Source organism: Miscanthus floridulus, chromosome 12 (assembly GCF_019320115.1).
Source record: "Miscanthus floridulus cultivar M001 chromosome 12, ASM1932011v1, whole genome shotgun sequence".
NCBI lineage: Eukaryota > Viridiplantae > Streptophyta > Magnoliopsida > Poales > Poaceae > Miscanthus > Miscanthus floridulus.
The window spans coordinates 17,857,836-17,880,357 of NC_089591.1; the positions used below are offsets into that span (position 1 = coordinate 17,857,836).

Consider the following 22,522-nt stretch of genomic DNA (forward strand, 5'->3'; position numbering starts at 1 on the left):
CTACAGGGTTGCATAAACTTGCCAACTCAATTCTAAAATTCCTATTCCTATGTTTCCCCTACTCTGCCTTCCAAAGAGGGCCTTAATTATTGTCAAAGAATATTTTGAATTGTTAAGTATGGACTGGCAAGACGTTGACTCTATCTAACATGCTATAATTGTTTTCCTTCATTGAACCTTGTTTATATGGCTATGCTGATGTTTTGTATCATTGTGTTATATTTAAGACTACCATTTCACTAGGAGCATTAAATAATTAAATGCATAGAAACAACTCTTACAGTGTATGGTTAGAACTCTCCCAGGCTACTCAACATAATTGGTTCCATAGTCTTATTCAGTCCAACATTTATTTTTATTAAGATATAGTAGCACTACATCTTTCGACTTTGTGCCATATGAACAGTAACAAATGCGTAAGTGAGCTACATATCATTACATTTACATTAAAATAAAAAGGATAAATCCCTAAAACACACACTCCAACACCCCCCAATAGAACTCATTACCTAACACTCATTTAAGAGTAAATGTCACTAATGGTCCTTGAATTAACTTGTTCTTAGTTCTCATGCCGGTCTTAATACTTACAAATTGCATACTCTAGCTCCTTAAACTTGTCTCAAGTTCTCATCCAAGACCTCCGTACTTGCAAACTGCACACTCGGCTCCCTAAACTTATTCTAAGTTCTCATTACGGTCCCAGTACTTACAAATTGCACACCCGGCTCCCTAAACCTATATTATTGCACCATCTATGACTGTAAATGTACACTCGGCTCCCTAAACTTGTTCTAAGTTCTCGTCACAATCCCAGTACTAAATTGCAGACCCGGCTCTCTAAATCTATATTATTGCACCATCCATGACCAAACACCCCCTCACCACATGGCCACACATCATTGTCCTCGCCACATGCCGCCGCATGAGCACATCTCACTCATGCGGCTGCTCCACACTACACCTCGCTCGTCCTGCCTGCTTGTGCTACATCGCCAATGAAGTGTCATACCCACGCCACGCCACAGCGGCACACCACCATGTTGTTCCCTTGCTGAGGTGCCTTGCCTCCACCCCCTTGGTGGTGTAGCATGCACATCTAGAAGGACGAGCTCTTTGCGGTGAGAGGTGAGGAAGGCCGAGAGGGTGGGGAGCGGGTGTGAGGATATGGCAAGCATAAGATCCTGAGCGGCGAAGGAGAGAAAGGAGACAAGGAGTACGGTGATACCAATGTCGAGTCAAGCAAGAGTGCGGAGGGCCATGGCGGTTGGAGCCCGCCTGTCCACTCATCTATGAGAAAGCTAGGTTACATAGCGTGATGGCAGGCCCCGACAATGCAGTGTGGGTGTGGCACCGCACCAGTGGCGCAGCACAGGTAGGCATGGGGTGGTAGGACAAGTGGGGTGCAATGCAGCATGGCCACGTAGGTGAGGCAGACAAGTGACGTGCGAGGGGTGAGGGAGAGGTAGGCACAGGGCAGTCGGACAAGTGGGGTGCAGTACGACATGATGTGTGGGAGAGGTGCGAACAGGTACACTAATACAAGTTTACAGAGCTCATATACAATTTGCTATTACCAAGATATGATGAGTACTCGGAACAAGTTCAGGGTGTACTAGAACCGGAATGAGCACTCATGCAATTTACAATCCGAGATAAGAAATCGAAACAAGTTCAAGAACCAGCAGAAAATTTACTATTCATTTAATATACATGACGCAATACACCGCGAGTTACATCCTTATGTCATCTGTTAAGAAGTTTCCACATGATCTAAATGTTTAAAGCAAACTATATATGTTTTGTTCATTAAACCTACAATTATCTATACGAAGATTCACGTGAAAGAAAAGAACAACCAGAGAATAGGGCACATCATAGTTCATCTTGTGCTTGAGATTTCTTCACAGCAAGACCATTTTCGACCCATGCGGTGTAACTACCAATCCCTGTTTTCATAATCATTCACATGTTTCAGATAAAAAAAGGAGACATAAAAAATAATTGAGATGTTTTCTGGATTTTTAAGGCAACACTAAGGAAAGAGTAAAGCCCAATTTAGAAAACACCTTCATACTCGAATACCGGACAACATACCCTCCCTCGACAAATTACCCCACCCCCTCCACAAAATAGTTCAAAGTGGTTTTGAGAAGGTGTTTAGACAGAAGTTCTTTTGTTCAGCCCCTAAATTTCTCAGCCGTAGAGTTTCAGGACTTGCAATTTGCAACAAACTAAACAGCACCGCCATATAGTGTTCAGCAAAATTTTGCTCTACCTGCCCTGATGTTTTATGCTTGAGGTCGATCTGCCTATGTGTGTTATAAACTTACAATTTTGAATTGTGTGAACATGGTTTCTCTAATAATTTGGAACAAGAAAGCCATCCTCATTATTGAATATCAATGCAGCTAAGATTGTACCCCAAAGAAGATTATTTTACCAGTATTGGATAACCAAAATTAGTCATGCAAGAAACATAGGGTCATGGTAATTTTGTTTTCTATTAAGGCCTAAGATTCCATAAGATAAATCAGATTGAATGAACAATATGCAATCGTGTAGTCCTATACTGTACAACGTACAATTATCCAATGACAACTGAAGCCTCAAGGGGAAGCAAGGGAAAAGGTCTTACAGCTGCCATGAGATCAGCGCATGCTAGTTCAGACCTTACTCCGCTTTTGCAGCCCTTGAAAGAAAAACAGATGGATCAGCAGAAGAACAAGCAAGATAAAAAGATCATTGTGAGAATAAAAATAAACGCACACATGCCATGGTGTATAAATACAATTAATCTGATGAGCTGTGGGTAGAGATCATCAGTAATACCACAACGATGTTGTCCTCTTTGTCGAAATCTGCTGCGACCTGTGCAATGAACTGGGGGTTCTTCTCCCTTCCTGCTGAAACCATACAGGTCACATCCAGTAGAGTACAGTTCAAGCTAAAGATCTCACAGCTTAAAGGTTCAAACAGTTAGTATGTTCTTAGGGACAAGAAAGTCTTGTGATGTAAGATCTGTATTTTAATTTGTTTGTTTTCGAGACTTGCCTTGTGAAGTGAAGAAAAGATAGGGCACGTTAAAGGAATCCTCCACATGGCCATTCTTGAATTCCTCTTCCGTTCTGTTAATATAATTTGTGTAGATTAATCAAAATCAAAAGCATAATTATGCAAGAGATCCATGTGACATGCAAGAGCATAATTATGAAATCGGTTCTGGGCAAGTTTTTGTTTTTTATTCTTAATAAAAAAAAAGTTCATTTTTCTTTTGGAAAGAAGTGAACACTTGTTTGTGACAAAAGGTTCACTGCAAGGACTGGTAACCAGTCTGCAGAAAAGAGTATGGTAGCTCTCTGACAGAAAATGGCTTTTCAGAACATTGTTTGAGAAAACTAAATCAATTTGGGAGATTGGTATTAATGGAAGCCAAATATTAGTCGACTGTAGGAAAAGCTAGTCGCTAGAGAGTGACAGGACTAACATGGTAATTAGACGAAGGTTAGAGAGGACAGGTGACATCCAAAGCAAACATAAATTCTGTTTCATTTGGTGCCTCATGGCTAATAGTAAGTTTATGTGAGGCACCTGATTCGGGAGTAGCACGACAAGAGGGCAGCTAGTTACTATACTAATGAGTGAATGCACAGAGAAAGCACACAAACTAAGCTTGGGGCCTGTTTAGATGGCGAAAATTTTTGCAAAATGACACTGTAGCGCTTTTCGTTGTTATTTGGCAATTAGTGTCCAATCATAGTCTAATTAGGCTTAAAAGATTCGTATCGTGAATTTCGTCTAAACTGTGTAATTAGTTTTATTTTTTATTTATATTTAATGCTTCATGCATGCGTCTAAAGATTCAATGTGACAGAAAATCTTGAAAAATTTAGTATTTTGGAAGGGAACTAAACTGGACCTTGAGCAAGGAGAGAACAACAGTCACCTCACGGGACACGACACGAGTATAAAAAAAAAGGTCACCTGACGTCCAGGTAGCGGTGACCACCGGAGCGGATGAGATGACTGGCCGCCGCCACGCCCACGGCCACCACCAGCGCGGCCGATGGCTCCTCCGAGCCGCGCGCCACCAGCAGCAGCGCGGACAAGGTGCAGATCGTAAGCAGGATGGCCGACCTCATGGTCATCCTGTTCGAGAAGAAGGGGGCTAAGACTGTCTCCAACAAAAAAAAAAAAAATAGCGCGTGTTTAGTTTTCATCCTAAATTTCAAAAAAGTGTTACAGTAGCCATCACATCGAATCTTGCGATACATGCATGGAGCATTAAATGTAGACGAAAAAAAAACTAATTGCACAGTTTGATTAGAAATTGCGAGACGGAACGTTTTGAGCCTAATTAGTCTATGATTGAACATTATTTGCCAAATAAAAGCGAAAGTGCTACAGTAGACAAATTTTCAACTTTGAGCCAACTAAACACGCGCTTATATGGACATCAAACCTAAAATGGGTAGCAAGAGACCCAAAATCAATTTTCAACAGAGTTATTTTGGTTGGGTTGCCTGAGAGGCACAATTTAAATATGGGTATCCTCTCTCTTGAAAACCCATTTGCAGAAAGGAATCTATTTTGGATTTTGTTGTTGGAGAAGATGCCAAATAGATATTGAATTTTTTGTCTGTAGCGGTAGCCAAAGGACGAAGAGAGGCCTAAAGGGGAGGAGAGAAACAGGAGCGGTAACGGTAAGATGCGACGACGAGAGTTTGTCCAAGGTGCAGAGCAGAGGTCGGGTGTTGTACTGGCATGAGCATGAGCATGACCATCCATCATCTAAAATAGCAAGTGCGACTGTATTGCCGGTAGAATTATGAACAAGCACACGGTCATGTTTGCTTCTGTGGGTGGGCGGAGTCCAATCCCGTCAGCTCCGCGGTTCCGTTTCAGCGCGCCAAGCCGCCGAGGGTCCACTTTTCCTGTGGGCTGGTTCTCATTCTGTATTAAACAACCCAACAGCTGGAGGTTTCTGAAACCAAGCCCAGGCCAATCGAGACCTTTTGGGCTCCGAAATTTAGAATGCTAACAAACAGAACAAAATCGCCAACACAGATGAAGCAACTCGATTCCAGAATCAATAACGAGCCACTCTGTCCTCAAATACTACATTTTGGGCCTGTGGATAATTTATTTTCTTATACATGTGGCTGATATGCGAGACAATATTAAAGAACATACTATCAGTGATCAGGTCTTGCATGATACGCTTCCCCCAAAGTAAGCTGGCATCCTAGTTGAACTGAATTTACCGAGGGCTCCAATCCATGGTACTTTAGCTCACTCACCAGAACCTGCCAGCCAGTCAAAGCGAGCCAAGAATCCGATTCGTTTTCGCGGTGGCTCCTGACTACGGCCCTGTTTACTTCCCTCCCAAAATGCCAAATTTTTCAAGATTCCTCGTCACATCGAATCTTTGGACGCATGCATGAAGTATTAAATATAAATAAAAAATAAAACTAATTACACAGTTTAGACGAAATCCACGAGACGAATCTTTTAAGCCTAATTAGACTATGATTGAACACTAATTGCTAAATAACAACGAAAACACTACAATAGCGTTTTGCCAAATTTTTTGGCAACCAAACTGGCCCTACACAAACTTGGTGAGCATTCGCAATACCCACACATATGGTGCATTGGTGTGTGGGTAAATGAAATGCAAACCTGTACCGCAGCCCATCCTTCAAAGTATTAGCAAGTCCTTCACCTCAAGAAGAATAAACTGTAACTTAGTTAATACACTGGCTGGATTGACCCAGTTGAGCCAGACGGTGGGAGGTTGAAGGAGAAGCTAACTTGTGAGGTCCACACGTCAGCGAATGGAGGGGGAGAAGCAGCAAGGGTGTTTTGGTCGATCCGAAGATGGGTACACGTACAGTGCTTGACACCGGGCCTAGGCACCCAGGAGATGTAGAAAATGGCAAGGATCAGGTAGACGAAGAATTATAATGGCAAGTTTCAGAATAAGTGAATTGTAATGCCAGATCTCACAACTTCGAAAATTGTAATGGTATGGATCCAAATAAGACCTGTGCTAGGTTGTTTTGCTATTGGCAGCTATTTGTCAATATAGAGGTAATTTTTTCAATTTCATACCTAAGGATACAAGAATATCAAGGATAACTCGTAGCTTTACCTATGCAGCATAAGCTTCCTTTGCTAGGGAACGAAGGAACCTCATAAGTGGTTTCTTTGCTTTAGAAAGCTTCACATTCTTCCCCATCTTTATTTTGTGTGCTTTCTTGGACCATGTGAGCTCTCTTCACAAGCTTCCGCATTTCCTATTGACAAAATGTTAGAGCAACTGAAGAACCTCAAACATTGAGCCAAAACAAATGCAAGAGTATCCCATATGCCTCAATAGGTATTCATGAGAAAGTTTAGTTTTAGATTTGATGTAGACACCAGTCTTACATGTTGGATGCATTAAGCTTCAGCACTAGAAGTGTTCATCTTTGACATACTCAAAGCACAACCAATAAAAAGGCTCAAGAAGAAAAGAACACAAGTCTATGGTCCCACTTACCACATCACCAAGAAATATACAACTAGCAGGGTTACACGTAGTTTAATTAAATACTACATTGCAATGCAAACAGTATTATTACTGGATTCATGCAAAACAATGTTAAAGATCACAATGCTACTAACCATGCTTCCCATATATATGGGATCATAGTAACCATGTTGCATAATCTGAAGGGATCAAGGGGGTGAGCGAAAGGTTTATTGTTGCTTCGATTTAAGTTCTGAGATGTTACATTAGAAATAGCAACGTGTTCTTAAACATCCTGAAAACATAACAATCATCTACAATATATAGTTTGAAATAACAACATTCATGTTTCAGTAATTTAGTTTCTTACAATTAGGGCACTTAACCTGAACTAGGATATACACTTATTCCTTAACTGTTTCTAAGATATAACATCGATTTTGCTCAGTGACTGTTACAGTCACAATTCATAGTTACACTTGCTACATTGAATCATGCATGACTCTATTACAAATGATAATGATTTTTTTGTAAGTTTCAAATTTGAAGCGAAAAGAAGACACGAAGAGGAAGGAGAAATGGACAACTCAAGATACTTCAGAATAGAAGGAAGTTTTTTTTCGCTAGAAACTTAGAGCATCTCCAAGAGAGAAAACACTGTCAAAATATCTCAACCATCAATCTTTGGCACTTGAGAAAACTGATCCACTTGTGCAGAAATATAGACGCGCGTATGAGCGTATCAATCAACCAATTTAGAAGTGGATGGGTGCGAGGGAAGAATACAAAGTAAGGATATGATTCCAATGCAAATGTACAAGATAGAAAAATATAAAAAATAGTTGGAGTAATTTAAAAATAATTTAGGTTTGTGATATAATTAGTGAGAATTTGAAATATTTTTTGGCCATGTGAAAAATTATTAATTTATCAATTGTTTTTTATTAAAACTCTCGAAGATGCTCTTAGCAGGCGCCTGCTCTTAGGTCTAGCAATGATGTCAAATACCGAAGATATCCATCCAACCAAATTCATTCCGCTGTTCGAGAAGCAAAGAGAGGAGCCGAGAATCTGTGCTTCTCATGTCCCGGCGATGAGCCCCCGCGTGGTCCTCCTCTTCCTCGCCGCCGCCCTCCGCCCCTGCGCCGCCCTCGTCCGCCTTCACTCCGCCACTTTTTCCTTCACTTTCCTCGACGCCCCAGCGCGATTTGGTGAGCATCGCCCTCCGCATCCCTCAATGGAGCTTACCTATCCTCTCTCTTACTTTATATTGGTGCGTAGGGCCCCGAGTGGGCGGCGATGGGATCTGCGGCTCGCTGCGCGCCGCTGAGCCGGCCGAGGCTTGTGAGCCCATCAAAGACCGCGGCGGCCGCCGCGGCACGGGCCGGAAGGCTTTCGTGCTGATCGCGAGGGGCAACTGCAGCTTTGAGGAGAAGGTGCGGGCGGCGCAGCAAGCGGGGTTCGACGCCGCCGTCGTTTACGACGATGAGGAGAAAGCCAGCCTCTACTCCAGTGAGTACCACCATGCCATTCTGCTTAACCCTACTCTTGGTTTCTTTGCAATTCGTTTGCTCCAGCTGAAGTTATGGTTAACTGAGCAATTTCGTTGGTGCTCATTGTATTCGTTGCATAGTAGGCAAACTATTTACCTGTTGCTGCAGAATTGTTAGTGATTTCTTATATATATATCAACTTAGACAAATATTTTTTTAGCTGAAGATGGTAGTGCCTTTTTTTTTGAGATTCTATTGAAGATGGATATGTGTATGCTTACACATCTGTGTGACTATTATATTCATCCAGTGCGTCTCCCTACAAAGGGAAAAGAATAATCCACCTCATGTAACTACATAAGAATTTTGCAAATGTCTTGTCGGCTACTCTGCTTAGAAATTTGCAAATGTACTTAATTTTTAATTAATTTAATAAAAACAGTAAGGGGCTGTTTGGATCCTTTCATTTGGAGGAATTAAAATCTACTTAATAAATTATGTTATTTGGCTTGGAATTTGACATTCCACCACTTTCCAAAGTTCACATATAAGCCTATCTCAAATTCATAGGGTGAGAGATGGAAATTGATTCTGTAGATCGCCATTCTATGTTTCTACTTTCCAACTTATGACACACTCTTCAACTCAACCCTCTATAGTAGAAATGCAACGCATAAGTATTGTCAGTAGTTAGCCTAGTGTTCATGTTTTCCAGCATTTACATTTCAGTCCTAATGTGGTTGGTAGGGCTTGCCTTGGTGGTGAAGTTGATAAACACCTTGGCAACCAAGTTTCCTAAAGCATCTACCATTAGGTAGTTAGAATATTCCCTGGGATAAACCCCTGGCCTATAAGAGCACATGGGGGGGAACCACTTGTACAATTCAACTCTCTTATATTTTGCAATTCAATAGAAGGCCACAGGCCAAGTTATCCTCCTAATTACCTGTGATCTGGTGATCTTTGCCAACAATTGGCATCAGAGCTCGGGGTTGAGAGAAAGGGAGAGGCATGGCCACCTCCGCAGAGAGAGCAGCAGCAGTCGCCGCCGCCGCCGCCGCCGAGCAGCGTGCGCAGCGTCTGGCCGCGGCAGAGGCCGCAGCCACGTAGGCGTAGCAGGCCGCGGAGGCCGCCGCCGCAGCAGCTCGGAACGCGGCTGCCACGGCCGCGGCTCTGCGTCGAGAGTTGGTGGAGGAGGATCTAGCGCGCGATCGCCGCCCGTTTCCGCGGAGGTGCCCGGAGCGCGAGCGCAGGCAGACGCGGTCGCCCAATTGGGATCAGGATTGCCGCCGCGGACGGGCCAGGGGCCGCTCGCCGGTGATCCAGACCGTATACAAGGATTCTAGCTCAAGCTCCACCTGGTTGATGCTCACCAAGTCAAATTACCATGAGTGGGCCTCGATAATGAAGCTGAAGCTCCAAGCGCGGCAACTCTGGGATGCGATCGAGTACCAGGACCTGCCATACCAAGAGGACAGGCGCACGATGGAGGCGATCATCGCCACCGTGCCACAGGAGATGCAGATGCCGCTGTCCGAGAAGGGATCGGCCAAGGAGGCCTGGGACTCCATCGCCGCCGCACGGATCGGCGTCGACCGAGTGCGCCGTGCCACGCTCCAGTGACTCCGCAGCGACTGGGAGAAGCTCGCCTTCCGTCCGGGTGAGCAGATCGAGGACTTTACTCTTCGCTTGATGGCCATGAAGCAGCAGCTCCTTCTCCACGGCGACAACGACATCGATGAAGAGCGCGCGGTGGAGAGGCTCCTGCGCGCCGTGCCGCCGAAGTACGCCCAGCTCCGGATTGCCATCGAGACGCTTCTCGACTTCCAGGACCTCACCATCGAGGAGGTGTCTGGGCGTTTGAAGACGGTGGACGACATGGAGGCGCTGGCCGTGGAACCGGCCGCCATCGGCGGTCTGCTGCTGACAAAGGAGCAGTGGCGTGCCAAGGAGAAGGAGGAGGCTGCCGCTTCCGCGTCAGGCAAGGAACCACGACGTCGTCCACGCGGCGGCAAGAAGCAGCGCTGGAAGGGCAATCGCTGCGGAGGAGACAGAGGCGGTGGCGACGATCGCGGGGCGGACGACGACACCTGCCTCAACTGTGGTGATCGCGGCCACTGGGCGCGCGACTGCCGCCAGCCGCGCCGTGGTGGTGGTGACCGCGGCGGCGGCGGCGGCAACCAAGGCGGAGGAGGCAACCGCGTTGGAGGTTATCGTGGTGGTGGTGACCGCGGAGGAGGCAACCGCGTTGGCGGTGATCGAGGTGGACGGCGCGGTGGTGGGCGTGGCGGTGCTGCGCACGTCGCAGAGGCGGAGGACGATGATGGTGCTCTGTTCCTCACCCACGGCTTCCTCGAGCTCGACGAGAAGGCCGAAGCCATCTGTACAAGGCCACGGCTTCCCTCGACATCAACGAGCCACGCGCGCGTGTCTTCCTCAACACCAGCGCCAACGAGGAGGCGCTCGACGGTTGGTACCTCGACAGCGGGGCCACGCATCACATGACCGGCCGCCGGGAGCTCTTCGCCGAGCTCGACACCACGGCGCGCGGCACGGTGCGTTTCGGCGACTCGTCTCGAGTGGAGATCAAAGGGATCGGCTCCATCGTCTTCTAGGCCAAGAACGGGGAGCAGCGCGTCCTCCATGGCGTCTTCTACATCCCAGCGCTCCGGAACTCGATTATGAGTTTGGGGCAGCTCGACGAAGGAGGCTCCAGGCTGGAGATTGATCATGGAGTGCTCTGTATCTGGGACCGGCGTGGTCGTCTTCTCGCCATGGTACATCGCAGGCCCAGTCGGCTGTACATCCTGCACTTGGAGGCCGCGCAGCCGGTGTGTCTTGCCGCCAGGAAGGAGGACGAGTCGTGGAGGTGGCATGAGCGCTACGGGCATCTCAGCTTCGAGGCGCTGCACCAGCTCGGCAAGCAGGAGATGGTGAGGGGGATGCCGGTGATCAAGCATGCGGAGCAAGTCTGCGACACTTGCGTCACCACCAAGCTCCGCCGCAAGCCGTTTCCGCAGCAGGAGCAGTACCGCGCGCAGGCGCCCCTGGACCTCGTCCACGGCGACTTGTGCGGGCCGGTGACGCCCGGAGGGTGCCGCTACTTCTTGCTGATGGTGGACGACGCCACCCGCTTCATGTGGGCGGTGCTTCTGCCGACCAAGGATGCTGCTGCGGATGCCGTGAAGCGGGTGAAGGCCGAAGCAGAGAAGGAGACGGGCCGTGAGCTCAAGGTGCTGCGGACCGACAATGGAGGAGAGTTCACCGTCGGCGAGCTGGCGCAGTACTTCGCTGCCGAAGGAGTCAAGCGGCACTACTTTGCACCACACTCACCGCAGCAGAACGGTGTGGTGGAGCGGCGCAATCAGGCGGTCGTGGCGACCACACGCGCGCTCCTGAAGCAGAGGTCCATGCCGGCCAAATTCTGGGGGGAGGCGGTGATGACGGCGGTGCATATGCTCAACCGCGCGCCGACAAGAAGCTTGCAAGGCAAGACCCCCTATGAGGCCTGGCACGGACGAGCGCCGGCGGTGAGCTATCTGCGTACATTCGGCTGTGTCACCTACACAAGGGAGCTCGGGCAGCTGCGCAAGCTCGACGACCGCGGCAAGGCTGGGGTCTTCATCGGCTACGCCGAAGGCGCCAAGGCCTACCGGGTCCTCGATCCGGCGACAGGACACGTCAAGGTGAGCCGCGACGTGGTGTTTGATGAAGGGCGTGGTTGGGATTGGTCCAATTCGGCCGTCGGGACGTCTGCTTCCGCCTCCAGCGACTTCGACATCGAGTTCTGGGGAGTCGACGCAGACGGAGCTCCGTCGCGCACGCCGTCACCAGCTCCTGTGGAGCACGATCCACCGGCCTCCTCTGCTTCACCAGCAGCAGAGACCGAGCAGGCGGACCCAGTTGAGTTCGCGTCACCGCTCGAGGACGACGACGATCCCCTTGACGCTTTCCACGACGGCGAGCAGCTGCGGTACCGTACCATGCCCAACATCATCGGGGACGCGCCCACACCGCTGCCGGCTTCACGTCTCTTCGCCGAGCTTCACCTCACGCACGCCGGCGAGCCGGCCAATTTCGCGGAGGCTGAAGGCGATCCTGCCTGGCAGGCCGCCATGGAGCAGGAGATCAAGGCGGTTGAGCAGAACCGCACGTGGGAGCTTGTGGAGCTTCCTCCCGGTCACCGGCCCATCACCCTGAAGTGGGTCTACAAGCTCAAGAAGGACGAGCGGGGCGCGGTGACCAAGTACAAGGAGCGCTTGGTGGCGCGGGGTTTCGTCCAGCAGGAAGGGATTGACTTCGACGACGCGTTTGCTCCCGTGGCGCGCATGGAATCCGTCCGAGTCCTCGCGCTGGCGGCCCAAGAAGGATGGCGTGTCCACCACATGGACGTTAAATCGGCCTTCCTCAACGGCGACCTCAAGGAGGAGGTGTACGTGAAGCAGCCGCCTGGCTTCACCGTCGCCGGGAAGGAGAAGTTGGTGTACCGTCTGCGCAAGGCTTTGTATGGCCTACGACAGGCTCCGCGAGCTTGGAACGCCAAGCTGGACGCCACCCTCGCGACCATGAAGCCGCGATGTACAGGCGAGGAACAGGGGAGGAGCTGCTGCTGATCGGCGTCTATGTTGACGACTTGATCATCACCGGTGCCAGCGCTCAAGCCATAGAAGGTTTCAAGGCTTAGATGAAGAAGGTTTTCGACATGAGCGACCTCGGCCTCCTGTCCTTCTACCTGGGGTCGAAGTACACCAAGATCCAGCTGGGATCACTCTGAGGCAAACCCATTATGCCAAGAGGATCCTTGAGCTAGGAGGTATGGATGCCTGCAACCCCGCCCATACACCAATGGAGGAGCGGCTGAGGTTGAGCAGGCAGAGCACGGCTGCAGAAGTGGATCCTACCCAATACAGAAGATTGGTGGGCAGCTTGCGCTACTTGGTCCACACAAGACCTGACTTAGCCTTCTCAGTAGGCTTTGTCCGTCGATTCATGGAGAGGCCGACTGCAGAGCACCAAGCTGCCATCAAGCGCATCCTGAGATATGTGGTTGGTACTCTGGAGTTTGGCCTGCACTACACTAAGGCTCCAGGGAGAGCAAGGTTTGTTGGGTACTGCGAGAGTGACTTGGCTGGGGACATTGACACCAGCAAGAGCACTAGTGGCACCCTGTTCTTTCTGGGAAGCAATCTTGTGTGCTGGCAGTCAGTGAAGCAGAAGGTGGTGGCTCTATCTAGTTGTGAAGCTGAGTACATTGCCACTACCACAGCTGCAACACAAGCTATTTGGCTATCCAGGCTGCTGGCAGACCTCCTTGGAAGGAATGTGGAAGTGGTTGAACTGAAAGTTGATAGCAAGTCTGCACTTGCTCTAGCCAAGAATCCAGTCTTTCATGAGCGCAGTAAGCACATCAGAATCAAGTATCACTTCATCAGAAACTGCTTGGAAGATGGAAGTATCAGGGCTGATCACATATCCACCACTGATCAGCTGGCTGACATTCTAACCAAGTCTCTTGGAAGATCAAAATTTGAAGAGACGAGGGGAAGAATTGGGCTCAAGCAGATCACTTCCAAGGACCACAAGGCTAAAGGGAAGAATTGTCAGTAGTTAGCCTAGTGTTCATGTTTTCCAGCATTTACATTTCAGTCATAATGTGGTTGGTAGGGCTTGCCTTGGTGGTGAAGTTGATAAACACCTTGGCAGCCAAGTTTCCTAAAGCATCTACCATTAGGTAGTTAGAATATTCCCTGGGATAAACCCCTGGCCTATAAGAGCACATGGGGGGAACCACTTGTACAATTCAACTTTCTTGTATTTTGCAATTCAATAGAAGGCCACAGGCCAAGTTATTCTCCTAATTACCTGTGATCTGGTGATCTTTGTCAACAAGTATCTCGTGTAACCAACAATAATATACAAATATAATCTGTATACAACCATATTAGCTTAATTAATATGTGTCCAAGTTATGATTATTAAATAAATTCAATTCCAATGATCCAAATGGGGCCTAAATCTAAAATGGAGATCTTCTATCTGAGACAACGATTTAGATCCACTAACTTATGGTGACATGACTTAATAAGAAGGCCTTGTTTTTTTTTATGTAGGAAGAAATAGCAGTTTCCCTACTCTTTTTCTTGAGCTTCTTTTGCTTGTTCTCTGGAGCAATATAAGAATTGAGGCAATGTCTCAAATGCATGCAAGTAGTCGGGCCAAGGAAAAACATGGTAGCATTGTATTCGAATTGGATGGTTACAGCCAAGCAGAATAGAAGTCGTATGCACATTATTTAGTGCATCATTTTAAACTAAGGCCACCATTCATTGTTTTTGACTTCTAAAATAGTTAATTCATTTTTTTTCTAATTATTAGCAAGTAGGAGAAGGGCGGGCCTGGTGCAAGTGGTAGAGTCTTACCGTCTGTGACCGGAAGGTCCCAGTTCGAGTCGCGGTCTCCTCGCATTGCACAGGTGAGGGTAAGGCTTGCCACTGACACTCTTCCCCAGACCCCGCACAGAGCGGGAGCTTTCTGCCCTGGGTACGCCCTTTTTATTAGCAAATAGGACTTCACTTCCAAATCAATTCATTCAGGTTTATTAGCTAGTATGATAGCAGCACTTGTTTCACTTTTGCTCCTTATTTACAGACTTTAGCTCTTTTTTTTCTCATATTTTTAAGGCAGCATCAGGAGACATATGAATCTATGCAACCTTTTTACCATTGTATTGGTCCATCATGCATGGGTATTATTGATGAAGAACTCATGTAGGGTTATTACTGATGAAGTGAGTTGGAGTCGTTGTCGGGAAGTTTTGCTTGGCTCTTATGCCACATGCTACGTCCTTAGTCATACTCTGTGCATTGGTTTAATTCTTATTGTATACTTACGGTAACAAAAAGGTTTACAGTTTAATTTTCAATTGGTTACTATAATGATCATGCAAATTTTGATGCTGTGCCAATGCAAGTTTAGTCATTGCTTTTAGGTAGACGATGACAATAACAATATGATAGAGGTGCTAAATAACATGTTAGAACAGAAAATTATACCCATGCATAATTACAAAAATTTCCTTTGGTTACTATGTCTCTTCGCCTATGTTGTCTCAACATAGCAGGTCTCAAGCCCTGGTAAAGGAGGAGGGTTGTGTTAGGCGTGGCGAGCCAACGTTAAACCTAGCCATTCTAATGGAGATGAAACTCAAAAGAAAACCGTTGGGACGTAACCCTCTTAGCGACGCACCATATCGGAACCCGGGTATGGTGTTAAATGAGCAAGCACAGGGTCGTCACCCCCGTGACGTGTCGTGTCACGATCTGGGCACGGTGTCAAGTGAGCAAGGATCGGGTCGTCGCATCCTTAGTGGCGCGCTACATCGGCGTCCGGGTGTAGTGAAAAATGAGCAAGGGTCTTCACATTTGAGTCGACGGGTGCGAATGGTAAGGAAGCTAGTCGAACCAACTAGGATCCGTTTAGGTAGTTGAAATGTAGGGTCACTTACAGGTAAGTTAAGAAAATTAGTTGATACCACGACTAGGTGGCGTGTAAATATATTATGCGTTTAAGAGACTAAATGGAAGGGTCAGAAGGCGAAGGAGGTGGACAATACATGTTTCAAGCTTTGGTACACAGGGACAGTCGCGAATAGAAATGGAGTAGGAGTTTTGATTGATAAGAGCCTCAAAAATAGTGTGGTGGGAGTGAGAAGGCAAGGAGATAGGATTATCTTAGTCAAGCTTGTCATTGGTGATATGGTCTTGAACGTAATTAGTGCGTATGCCCCCCAAGTAGGCCTCGATGAGAGTGCTAAGAGACAGTTCTGGGAAGACTTAGATGGCCTAATTAGAGCTGTACCTAGTAGTGAGAAGCTTTTTATAGGAGGAGATCTTAATGGGCATGTAGGTACTACAAGCGTAGGTTTCGAAGCAGTTCATGGAGGTTTTGGGTATGTTAGTAGGAATCAGGAGGGGGAGGAAGTTCTGGACTTCGCGGTAGATTTTGACCTGATGATAGCCAACACTTTCTTTAGAAAGAGAGAATCTCATCTAGTGACCTTCAGTAGCGGACAACACTCTAGCCAGATTGACTTTGTCCTCGCAAGAAAAAAGGACAAACGAGCATGCTTGGTTTGCGAGGTGATACCAGGGGAGTGTGTCGTTTCTCAACATAAGCTTTTGGTGGCAGACTTTCGTTTTCAGGTGTGTGCCCGTAGGGATAAACAAGCTAAGATTGAAAGAATAAAGTGGTCGAAACTGAAAGGAAAGACGTCAGAGGTATTCAGGGAAAGGGTTATCAAAGAGGGCTTTTGGAAGGAAGAAGATGACATAAATAACATGTGGGAGAAGATGACAACCAACATTCGGAAGGTGGCCTCAGAGGTGTGTGGATTAACCAAAAAAAGTGGAGGCAAGGCTAAAGATACTTGGTGGTGGAACGAGGAAGTCCAAAGGGCTATTAAGGAGAAGAAAGAATGCTATAGACGCTTGTACCATGACAAGAGTGTTGACAACATAGAGAAGTACAAGTTGACAAAGAAGACTGCAAAGCGAGCTGTAAGTGTGGCAAAGGGTAGAGCGTATGAGGATCTTTGTCAACATCTGAGTACGAAGGAAGGAGAGAAGGGCATTTATAGGATGGCTAGGGTTCGTGAGAGAAAGACAAGGGACTTCAACCAAGTTAAGTGCATTAAGGATGAAAGTGAGTATCTCTTGGTGAAGGAGGATGAGATCCGACATCGATGGCAAGAGTATTTTGACAAATTGTTCAATGGTGAGAATACGGACACGACCTTTCAGTTGGATGATTCTTTTGATGACATCAATAGTTGCTTTGTGCGGAGAATCCAAGAATCTGAGGTCAGAGAGGCATTGAAAAGGATGAAAGGTGGTAAGGCGATGGGACCGGATGGTATCCCAATCGAGGTGTGGAGATGCCTTGGGGACATAGCTATAGTATGACTAACCAAGCTGTTTAACCATATTTTTCGATCGAACAAGATGCCTGACGAGTGGAGGAGAAGTATATTGGTACCGATCTACAAGAATAAATGGGATATTTAAAGTTGTACTAATTACCGGGGAATTAAGTTGATGAGCCATACTATGAAGCTATGGGAGAGAGTTATCGAGCATCGCTTGAGAGCAATAACGTGGGTCTTTATGAACCAATTTGGTTTCATGCCCGGAAGGTCAACCATGGAAGCCATTTTCTTAATAAGATAAGTTATGGAGCGGTATAGGGAGAAGAAGAAGGACCTACACATGGTTTTTATTGACTTGGAGAAGGTTTATGATAAAATACCAAGGAATGTTATATGGTGGGCTTTGGACAAAAATAAAGTCCCAACGAAGTACGTCGGGCCTATTAAGGACATGTACAACAATGTTGTTACTAGTGTTCGAACAAGTGATGGGGACACGGATAACTTTCCGATTAGGATAGGACTACATCAAGGTTCAGCTTTGAGCCTTTATCTGTTTGTCTTAGTGATGGATGAGGTCACAAGGGACATACAAGAAGACATCCCTTTGGTGTATGCTTTTCGCGGACGATGTAGTGCTAGTTGATGAAAGTCGGACAGGAGTGAATCAGAAACTGGAGTTATGGCGGGAGACTTTGGAGTCCAAAGGTTTTAGACTCAGTAGAACTAAAACTGAGTATATGCGATGTGACTTCGGCACTACTACTCGGGAGGAGGAAGATATTAGTTTGGAAGGTCAGGTAGTGCCTAGGAAGGATACCTTTCGATATTTAGGATCAATGCTACAGAGAGATGGGGATATTGATGAAGATGTTAGCTATAGAATCAAAGCAGGGTGGATGAAGTGGCGCCAAGCATCTGGTGTCCTATGTGACAAAATGGTACCACAAAAGCTAAAAGGCAAGTTTTATAGGACGACGATTCGACTTGCTATGTTGTATGGTGCAGAATGTTGGCCTACGAAAAGACGACATGTTCAACAGAGAAGTGTCGCGGAAATGCGTATGCTGCGTTGGATTTGCGGTCATACAAGAAGGGATCGAGTTCGGAACGATGATATACGTAATAGATTAGGGGCAGCATCAATTGAAGAAAAGTTTTTCCAACACCGGTTGAGATGGTTTGGACATGTTCAACGGAGACCTTCAGAGGCACCGGTGCGTAGTGGGATCCTAAGTCAGAATAGTAACGTGAAGAGAGGCAGAGGAAGATCGAAGTTGACTTGGGTAGAGGTAATAAAAGGAGACTTGAAAGGATGGAATATACCCAAAGACTTAGCCTTAGATAGGAGTGCTTGGAAAACAACTATTCACGTGTCCGAACCTTGTTTGCTTCTGCTGGGTTTCAACTCTAGCCTACCCCAACTTGTTTGGGACTTAGAGGCTTTGTTGTTGTTGTTGTTGTTGTTACTATGTCTCTTCGAGCTTTCTAAAATTGACCTATGGAATATAAATAAAGAGCTAAAAGGGAGAAAGAGACTTTATGTTCTAGTTCTAATTCTAAGGAGACTGAACTCGGCTAATAATTCCAAATTCATTGATTGTGAAGTGAAAAATGCTGAATGCTTGATTTCATTAAAGTTGTTCAAGACTCTAATCTCATATAGTTATAGTAATTTTTGTCTTGTGTTTAATTTCTTAGCCATACAATTTTCATTTGTCAGTTTCACTTCTTCTAAACTGAGAAACACATAACTAACACCAGCACACGACTAAAATGTTTGGCTGCCCTTAGAAAAATGATTTCCATGATCTCTGGCTGAACATTGCTACCAGCTTAACAAGTTACTCTAATGCTGCTCAATCTATTAGCAATACTCAATACCTCCCTGATTTAATTGTAAGTAAATGATATTTCTTTTAGTTGTCTATCATAGGGAAAACACAGTTGAGCTAACACTGGTGTACATGTTTTCAAATTGTATAATCGAGCCTAGTCAGACATGTCCTAATACCCAAGATGTATATACTCACAGCATTGGTAAAGAAAGAAAAGCACGCATCAAGATTCGAACATGGACCGTCAGAGGAGGAGCTCATCTTCATAATCCCTTTGAGTTGGTGGTGTGAGCATAGGCTCCTTAGGGCTGATCAGGATGGACCCTGGCATCGCTCGATGCCCGGCTGAGGCAGGGATGGAGCCAGCAGCTTCCCTGTGTGTGCTCCTAGCCTGGGGATATTGGGAAGAGGAGCAATGGCTTGGGATGGATGAGGTGGCAGCAGCAGCTGGGAAAGGTGCAGGGTGGTGAGAGCTTCTCCTGCCCATTCGAGCTCCTGCAAGGCGGTGACTGCAGTCTGCAGTGAAGGGGATCCAATGAGAGAGCAGTGGAGGAGGTATACAAGTGAAACCCTATTGGGCTGGAAAACACTAAAGCCCAAGTGTCCAAGTGACCAGGTGCCAGCCTAGTTTGCATTCTCATCTCCCCAGGCTAGTTGTTCATGTCTTAATCGGTCGAAAATCACTAATCGGACAACTAGAGTTTTTATCGGCCTAGTTGACTCAGTGTTCCTAATTGAGCTGAGCGGACTGATAAGCCAACTAATCACGATTAGTCAGACGACCTGATTACATTGCTGGTGTAGGATGTCCCACTATGCACATCAATGTACTGAGGTTTCTATAGGTACCTAGGTAAAGAGCTTGTCATCGCATGAGAATCTCAATACCAGAATAAATCCTATCAATGTTAGACATGAGAAAATGATTTTTGTGCTGTTTAGCGTAGACATTTTTTCTGTGTTCATCTATTCAGTTCTTGTAGCATTGTGGGAGATTCCCTGTTTAGTTAATAGTTTCCTCCTTTATGTTAATTTAGTGGTTGGTGAATCTGAGGGCATACACATACCTGCGATATTCGTTTCCAAGATGGCTGGCGAAACACTAAAGAAGTTTGCTAGGGGTGAAGATGATGAGTGCTGTATTAACTCATCGATGGATGAGACTGCAGGGACAGTGTTGGTAATGTCATTCGTATCACTTGTTGTCATCATATCAGTTCTTGCTTCTTTTTTGTTTGCTCGAAACTGCCGACTTCTACGCCATGGAGTTGATAATCACCCAACTTACGTCAAGAAACATGTGGTGGAAAAGCTTCCTTGCTCAGCATACAGTGCTCCCTGTTCTAGTGAAGATAATTTTCAGGAAGCTTGTGCAATTTGCTTAGAAGACTACAATAATGGTGATATGCTTAGACATCTCCCATGCAAACATGGTAAGAGCTTGAGATATTTTAGTACTTGCTATCTTAAATTATTATTGCTGACTCAGTAGTTACCAAAGATATTGAGGTGCTCAGTCATATAACTGTTACTGTTTGTTTCTCAGTGATAAATACAAATGTACCAATATAATCTTATATATTGAGTGACCCTGATGGGTAGATGCATATTTTCTCTTTTTGCATAATTCATTTGTTTCAAGGCAGACAATGATTTTGGGAACCAACATAATGATATCCATTAGCAGCAAGTGTGCTCGAAACTTTTCATTTCTTATAGCTCCTCCACTATCTTATCATCAATAATTTTATTTACAGAATTCCACAAGACCTGTATTGATTCCTGGCTCACAAAATGGGGCACCTTCTGCCCTATATGCAAGCTTGATGTAACGTTGGGCGAATAGGCATTACTGCATCCAAGTGCTGGCAGTTCTATTGAAGTTTGTTGATCTGTTGATCCATTGCTAGGTCCAATATTCATTTTAACCGTTGATCTTGAGAATGAAGTACAGATCACAGTTCCTCAGGTTGGACCTTATAGTGTGCTACTAGACTGCTGACTTTGAGGTCAATAATATTTGGATCATCTGTTTTAGCTCCTTGTTTGGTGTGTGGAAGACCTCAAGAAGCTCTGCTGCTGATAAATGTCAGCACTTCTGTCGCTGTGCTCTTCTGGTGCAGTGTGTTGCCCTGTATTCCTCGAGAAACTAGGTGTTGTGTGCAAACAAAGTGTAATCGTACTTCCAACGTAAACCCCTTTGTATACCAGGTCACATTACTTTGTTCATTTTATTTTATGCGCCCACAGAGAAATGTTCATTAATAAGACATGGGTTGATCCCACTCAAAAAAAAAAAAAATGCTTGAAGGCAGCAGGTAAGTTGCCGATTCTGTTTGGTGCATCGCCGAGTAGCAAGTAATACTGTGGCTAGTTGGATGGTGAATGGGGGTGTTTGATCATCAATTAGCAAGTACAGTAATACTGTGGTAGTTGGATCGTGAATGTGTTTGGTCATCAATTTGCTACGATAATGAGCAGAATGTTACAAGCTTTTCACAGCAAAAATAACAATAATAACGGAAGGAATCAGTTAAATGCGGCATGTTTTCTTTTTAACTGCTGATACTGCCACGATAAATGACAAGGGTGACACACCATAGTTTGGATAGGATTGTTAGACATGTTCGTGTCTTCTGATTTTCGAGAGTGCGCTGGAACATACCGAGGCCGGGGGAGCTCAAGCTGAACACTGACGGTGCATTTGACAGTTCCAGGAAAGATGGGGTGGGGTTTCGTCCTCCGAGATGATCAAGGGCGTGTGGTGAGCCCAGGGGCAGGGCGAGAGAATTTCCTCCTCGATGTGATGCCTTTCAGTTCCAAGCCGACTTGTTGGGCTGCCTTTCAGTTCTACAGCAGGCCGTGAAGCTGGGAAACCGATTATTACAGGCTGGCTTTCGTAGGAGTCAGGCTATCTCCGACAACAACGTCCAAAATACAAAACATATTTGTTATTTGGGTAGCGCTAAAGGCAAAATATTCAATACCTATTCGACATCTTCTCCAACAACAAGACCCAAAAGAGAATTCTTTCTGTAAATGGGTTTCCAGGAGAGAGGATGTCTATATTTGAGTTGTGCCTCTCAAGCAACCCAAAATAGGTCTCCCGTATAGGTACTCTGTTGGAGGCTGATTTTAGGTCTCTTCCCACCCATTTTGGGTTTGGGTGCCCATATGAGTTCATTGTTGGAGACAGTCTTATCACCGAGATCAAACATATTATTACCAGTGCTGACCTAGCACCCTATTCGCTTGACTTATAAGCCGTACTTTTTCAGCCAATAAATAGTATTTTTCTCTCACAACAAATCAGTTTACAGTACTTTCAGTCATGACTTATCAGCGTAGCGAACAGGACACTTAGCCCTTCTACCATCTTTATTTGCAAGCAAGATAGTAATAGATTCGCTCATGCTCTAGCTGCTTTGGGTTGTAATGTGCCAAGTGGTTGTTATAACACTTTGGAGAGGGGCTTCCTCAATATTTCGAAGACTTGGTGACCCACGATTTTGCTAGTCAGCTGAGTAATAAAAACATCTCCAAAAGTTTTTTTTGAAATCTACTATCTAAATTATTATTTAGAGAGTTATTTACGTAAAAATCATTTTTATATCTTTATACTCTGCAATAGTGTCGGTGTTTCGAGTAAACACCAACGAGTAAATTTATGTTATTGCGCGTCTGGCCCGGATGATGTGCTAAAAAGACACAAGGTTTATACTGGTTCGGGTAAAATGTCCCTACGTCCAGTTCG

General features: G+C 45.9%; 2 protein-coding genes across 2 annotated transcripts; one reads left to right on the forward strand and one right to left on the reverse strand.

The window, feature by feature from the left end:
* Positions 1-1,875: 1,875 nt before the first annotated feature.
* Positions 1,876-4,142, reverse strand: LOC136495595 (thiosulfate sulfurtransferase 16, chloroplastic-like). The gene is made up of 6 exons (XM_066491485.1): positions 3,985-4,142; positions 3,051-3,128; positions 2,833-2,899; positions 2,639-2,692; positions 2,334-2,361; positions 1,876-1,949 (listed from the first exon to the last, which is right to left on the reverse strand). Exons 1-6 carry the CDS (start codon positions 4,140-4,142, stop codon positions 1,876-1,878), a joined length of 459 nt encoding a protein of 152 aa, XP_066347582.1.
* Positions 4,143-7,519: 3,377 nt separating this feature from the next.
* On the forward strand, positions 7,520-20,997 carry LOC136496842 (receptor homology region, transmembrane domain- and RING domain-containing protein 1-like). Its single transcript, XM_066492599.1, has 4 exons — positions 7,520-7,725; positions 7,796-8,026; positions 19,806-20,201; positions 20,526-20,997. The coding sequence occupies exons 1-4, from the start codon at positions 7,608-7,610 to the stop codon at positions 20,612-20,614; spliced, it is 834 nt and encodes a 277-aa protein (XP_066348696.1). The 5' UTR covers positions 7,520-7,607; the 3' UTR covers positions 20,615-20,997.
* Positions 20,998-22,522: the final 1,525 nt, after the last annotated feature.

Coding starts and splice junctions, on each gene's coding strand:
- LOC136496842 (XM_066492599.1), top strand. CDS start 7,608: ATGAGCCCCCGCGTGGTCCTCCTCTTCCTCGCCGCCGCCCTCCGCCCC. Junction 7,726..7,795: donor CGACGCCCCAGCGCGATTTG/GTGAGCATCGCC, acceptor ATTGGTGCGTAG/GGCCCCGAGTGGGCGGCGAT. Junction 20,202..20,525: donor ACATCTCCCATGCAAACATG/GTAAGAGCTTGA, acceptor TTTTATTTACAG/AATTCCACAAGACCTGTATT.
- LOC136495595 (XM_066491485.1), bottom strand. CDS start 4,142: ATGAGGTCGGCCATCCTGCTTACGATCTGCACCTTGTCCGCGCTGCTG. Junction 3,129..3,984: donor CACCGCTACCTGGACGTCAG/GTGACCTTTTTT, acceptor TTATATTAACAG/AACGGAAGAGGAATTCAAGA. Junction 2,693..2,832: donor AAGAGGACAACATCGTTGTG/GTATTACTGATG, acceptor TTTTCTTTCAAG/GGCTGCAAAAGCGGAGTAAG.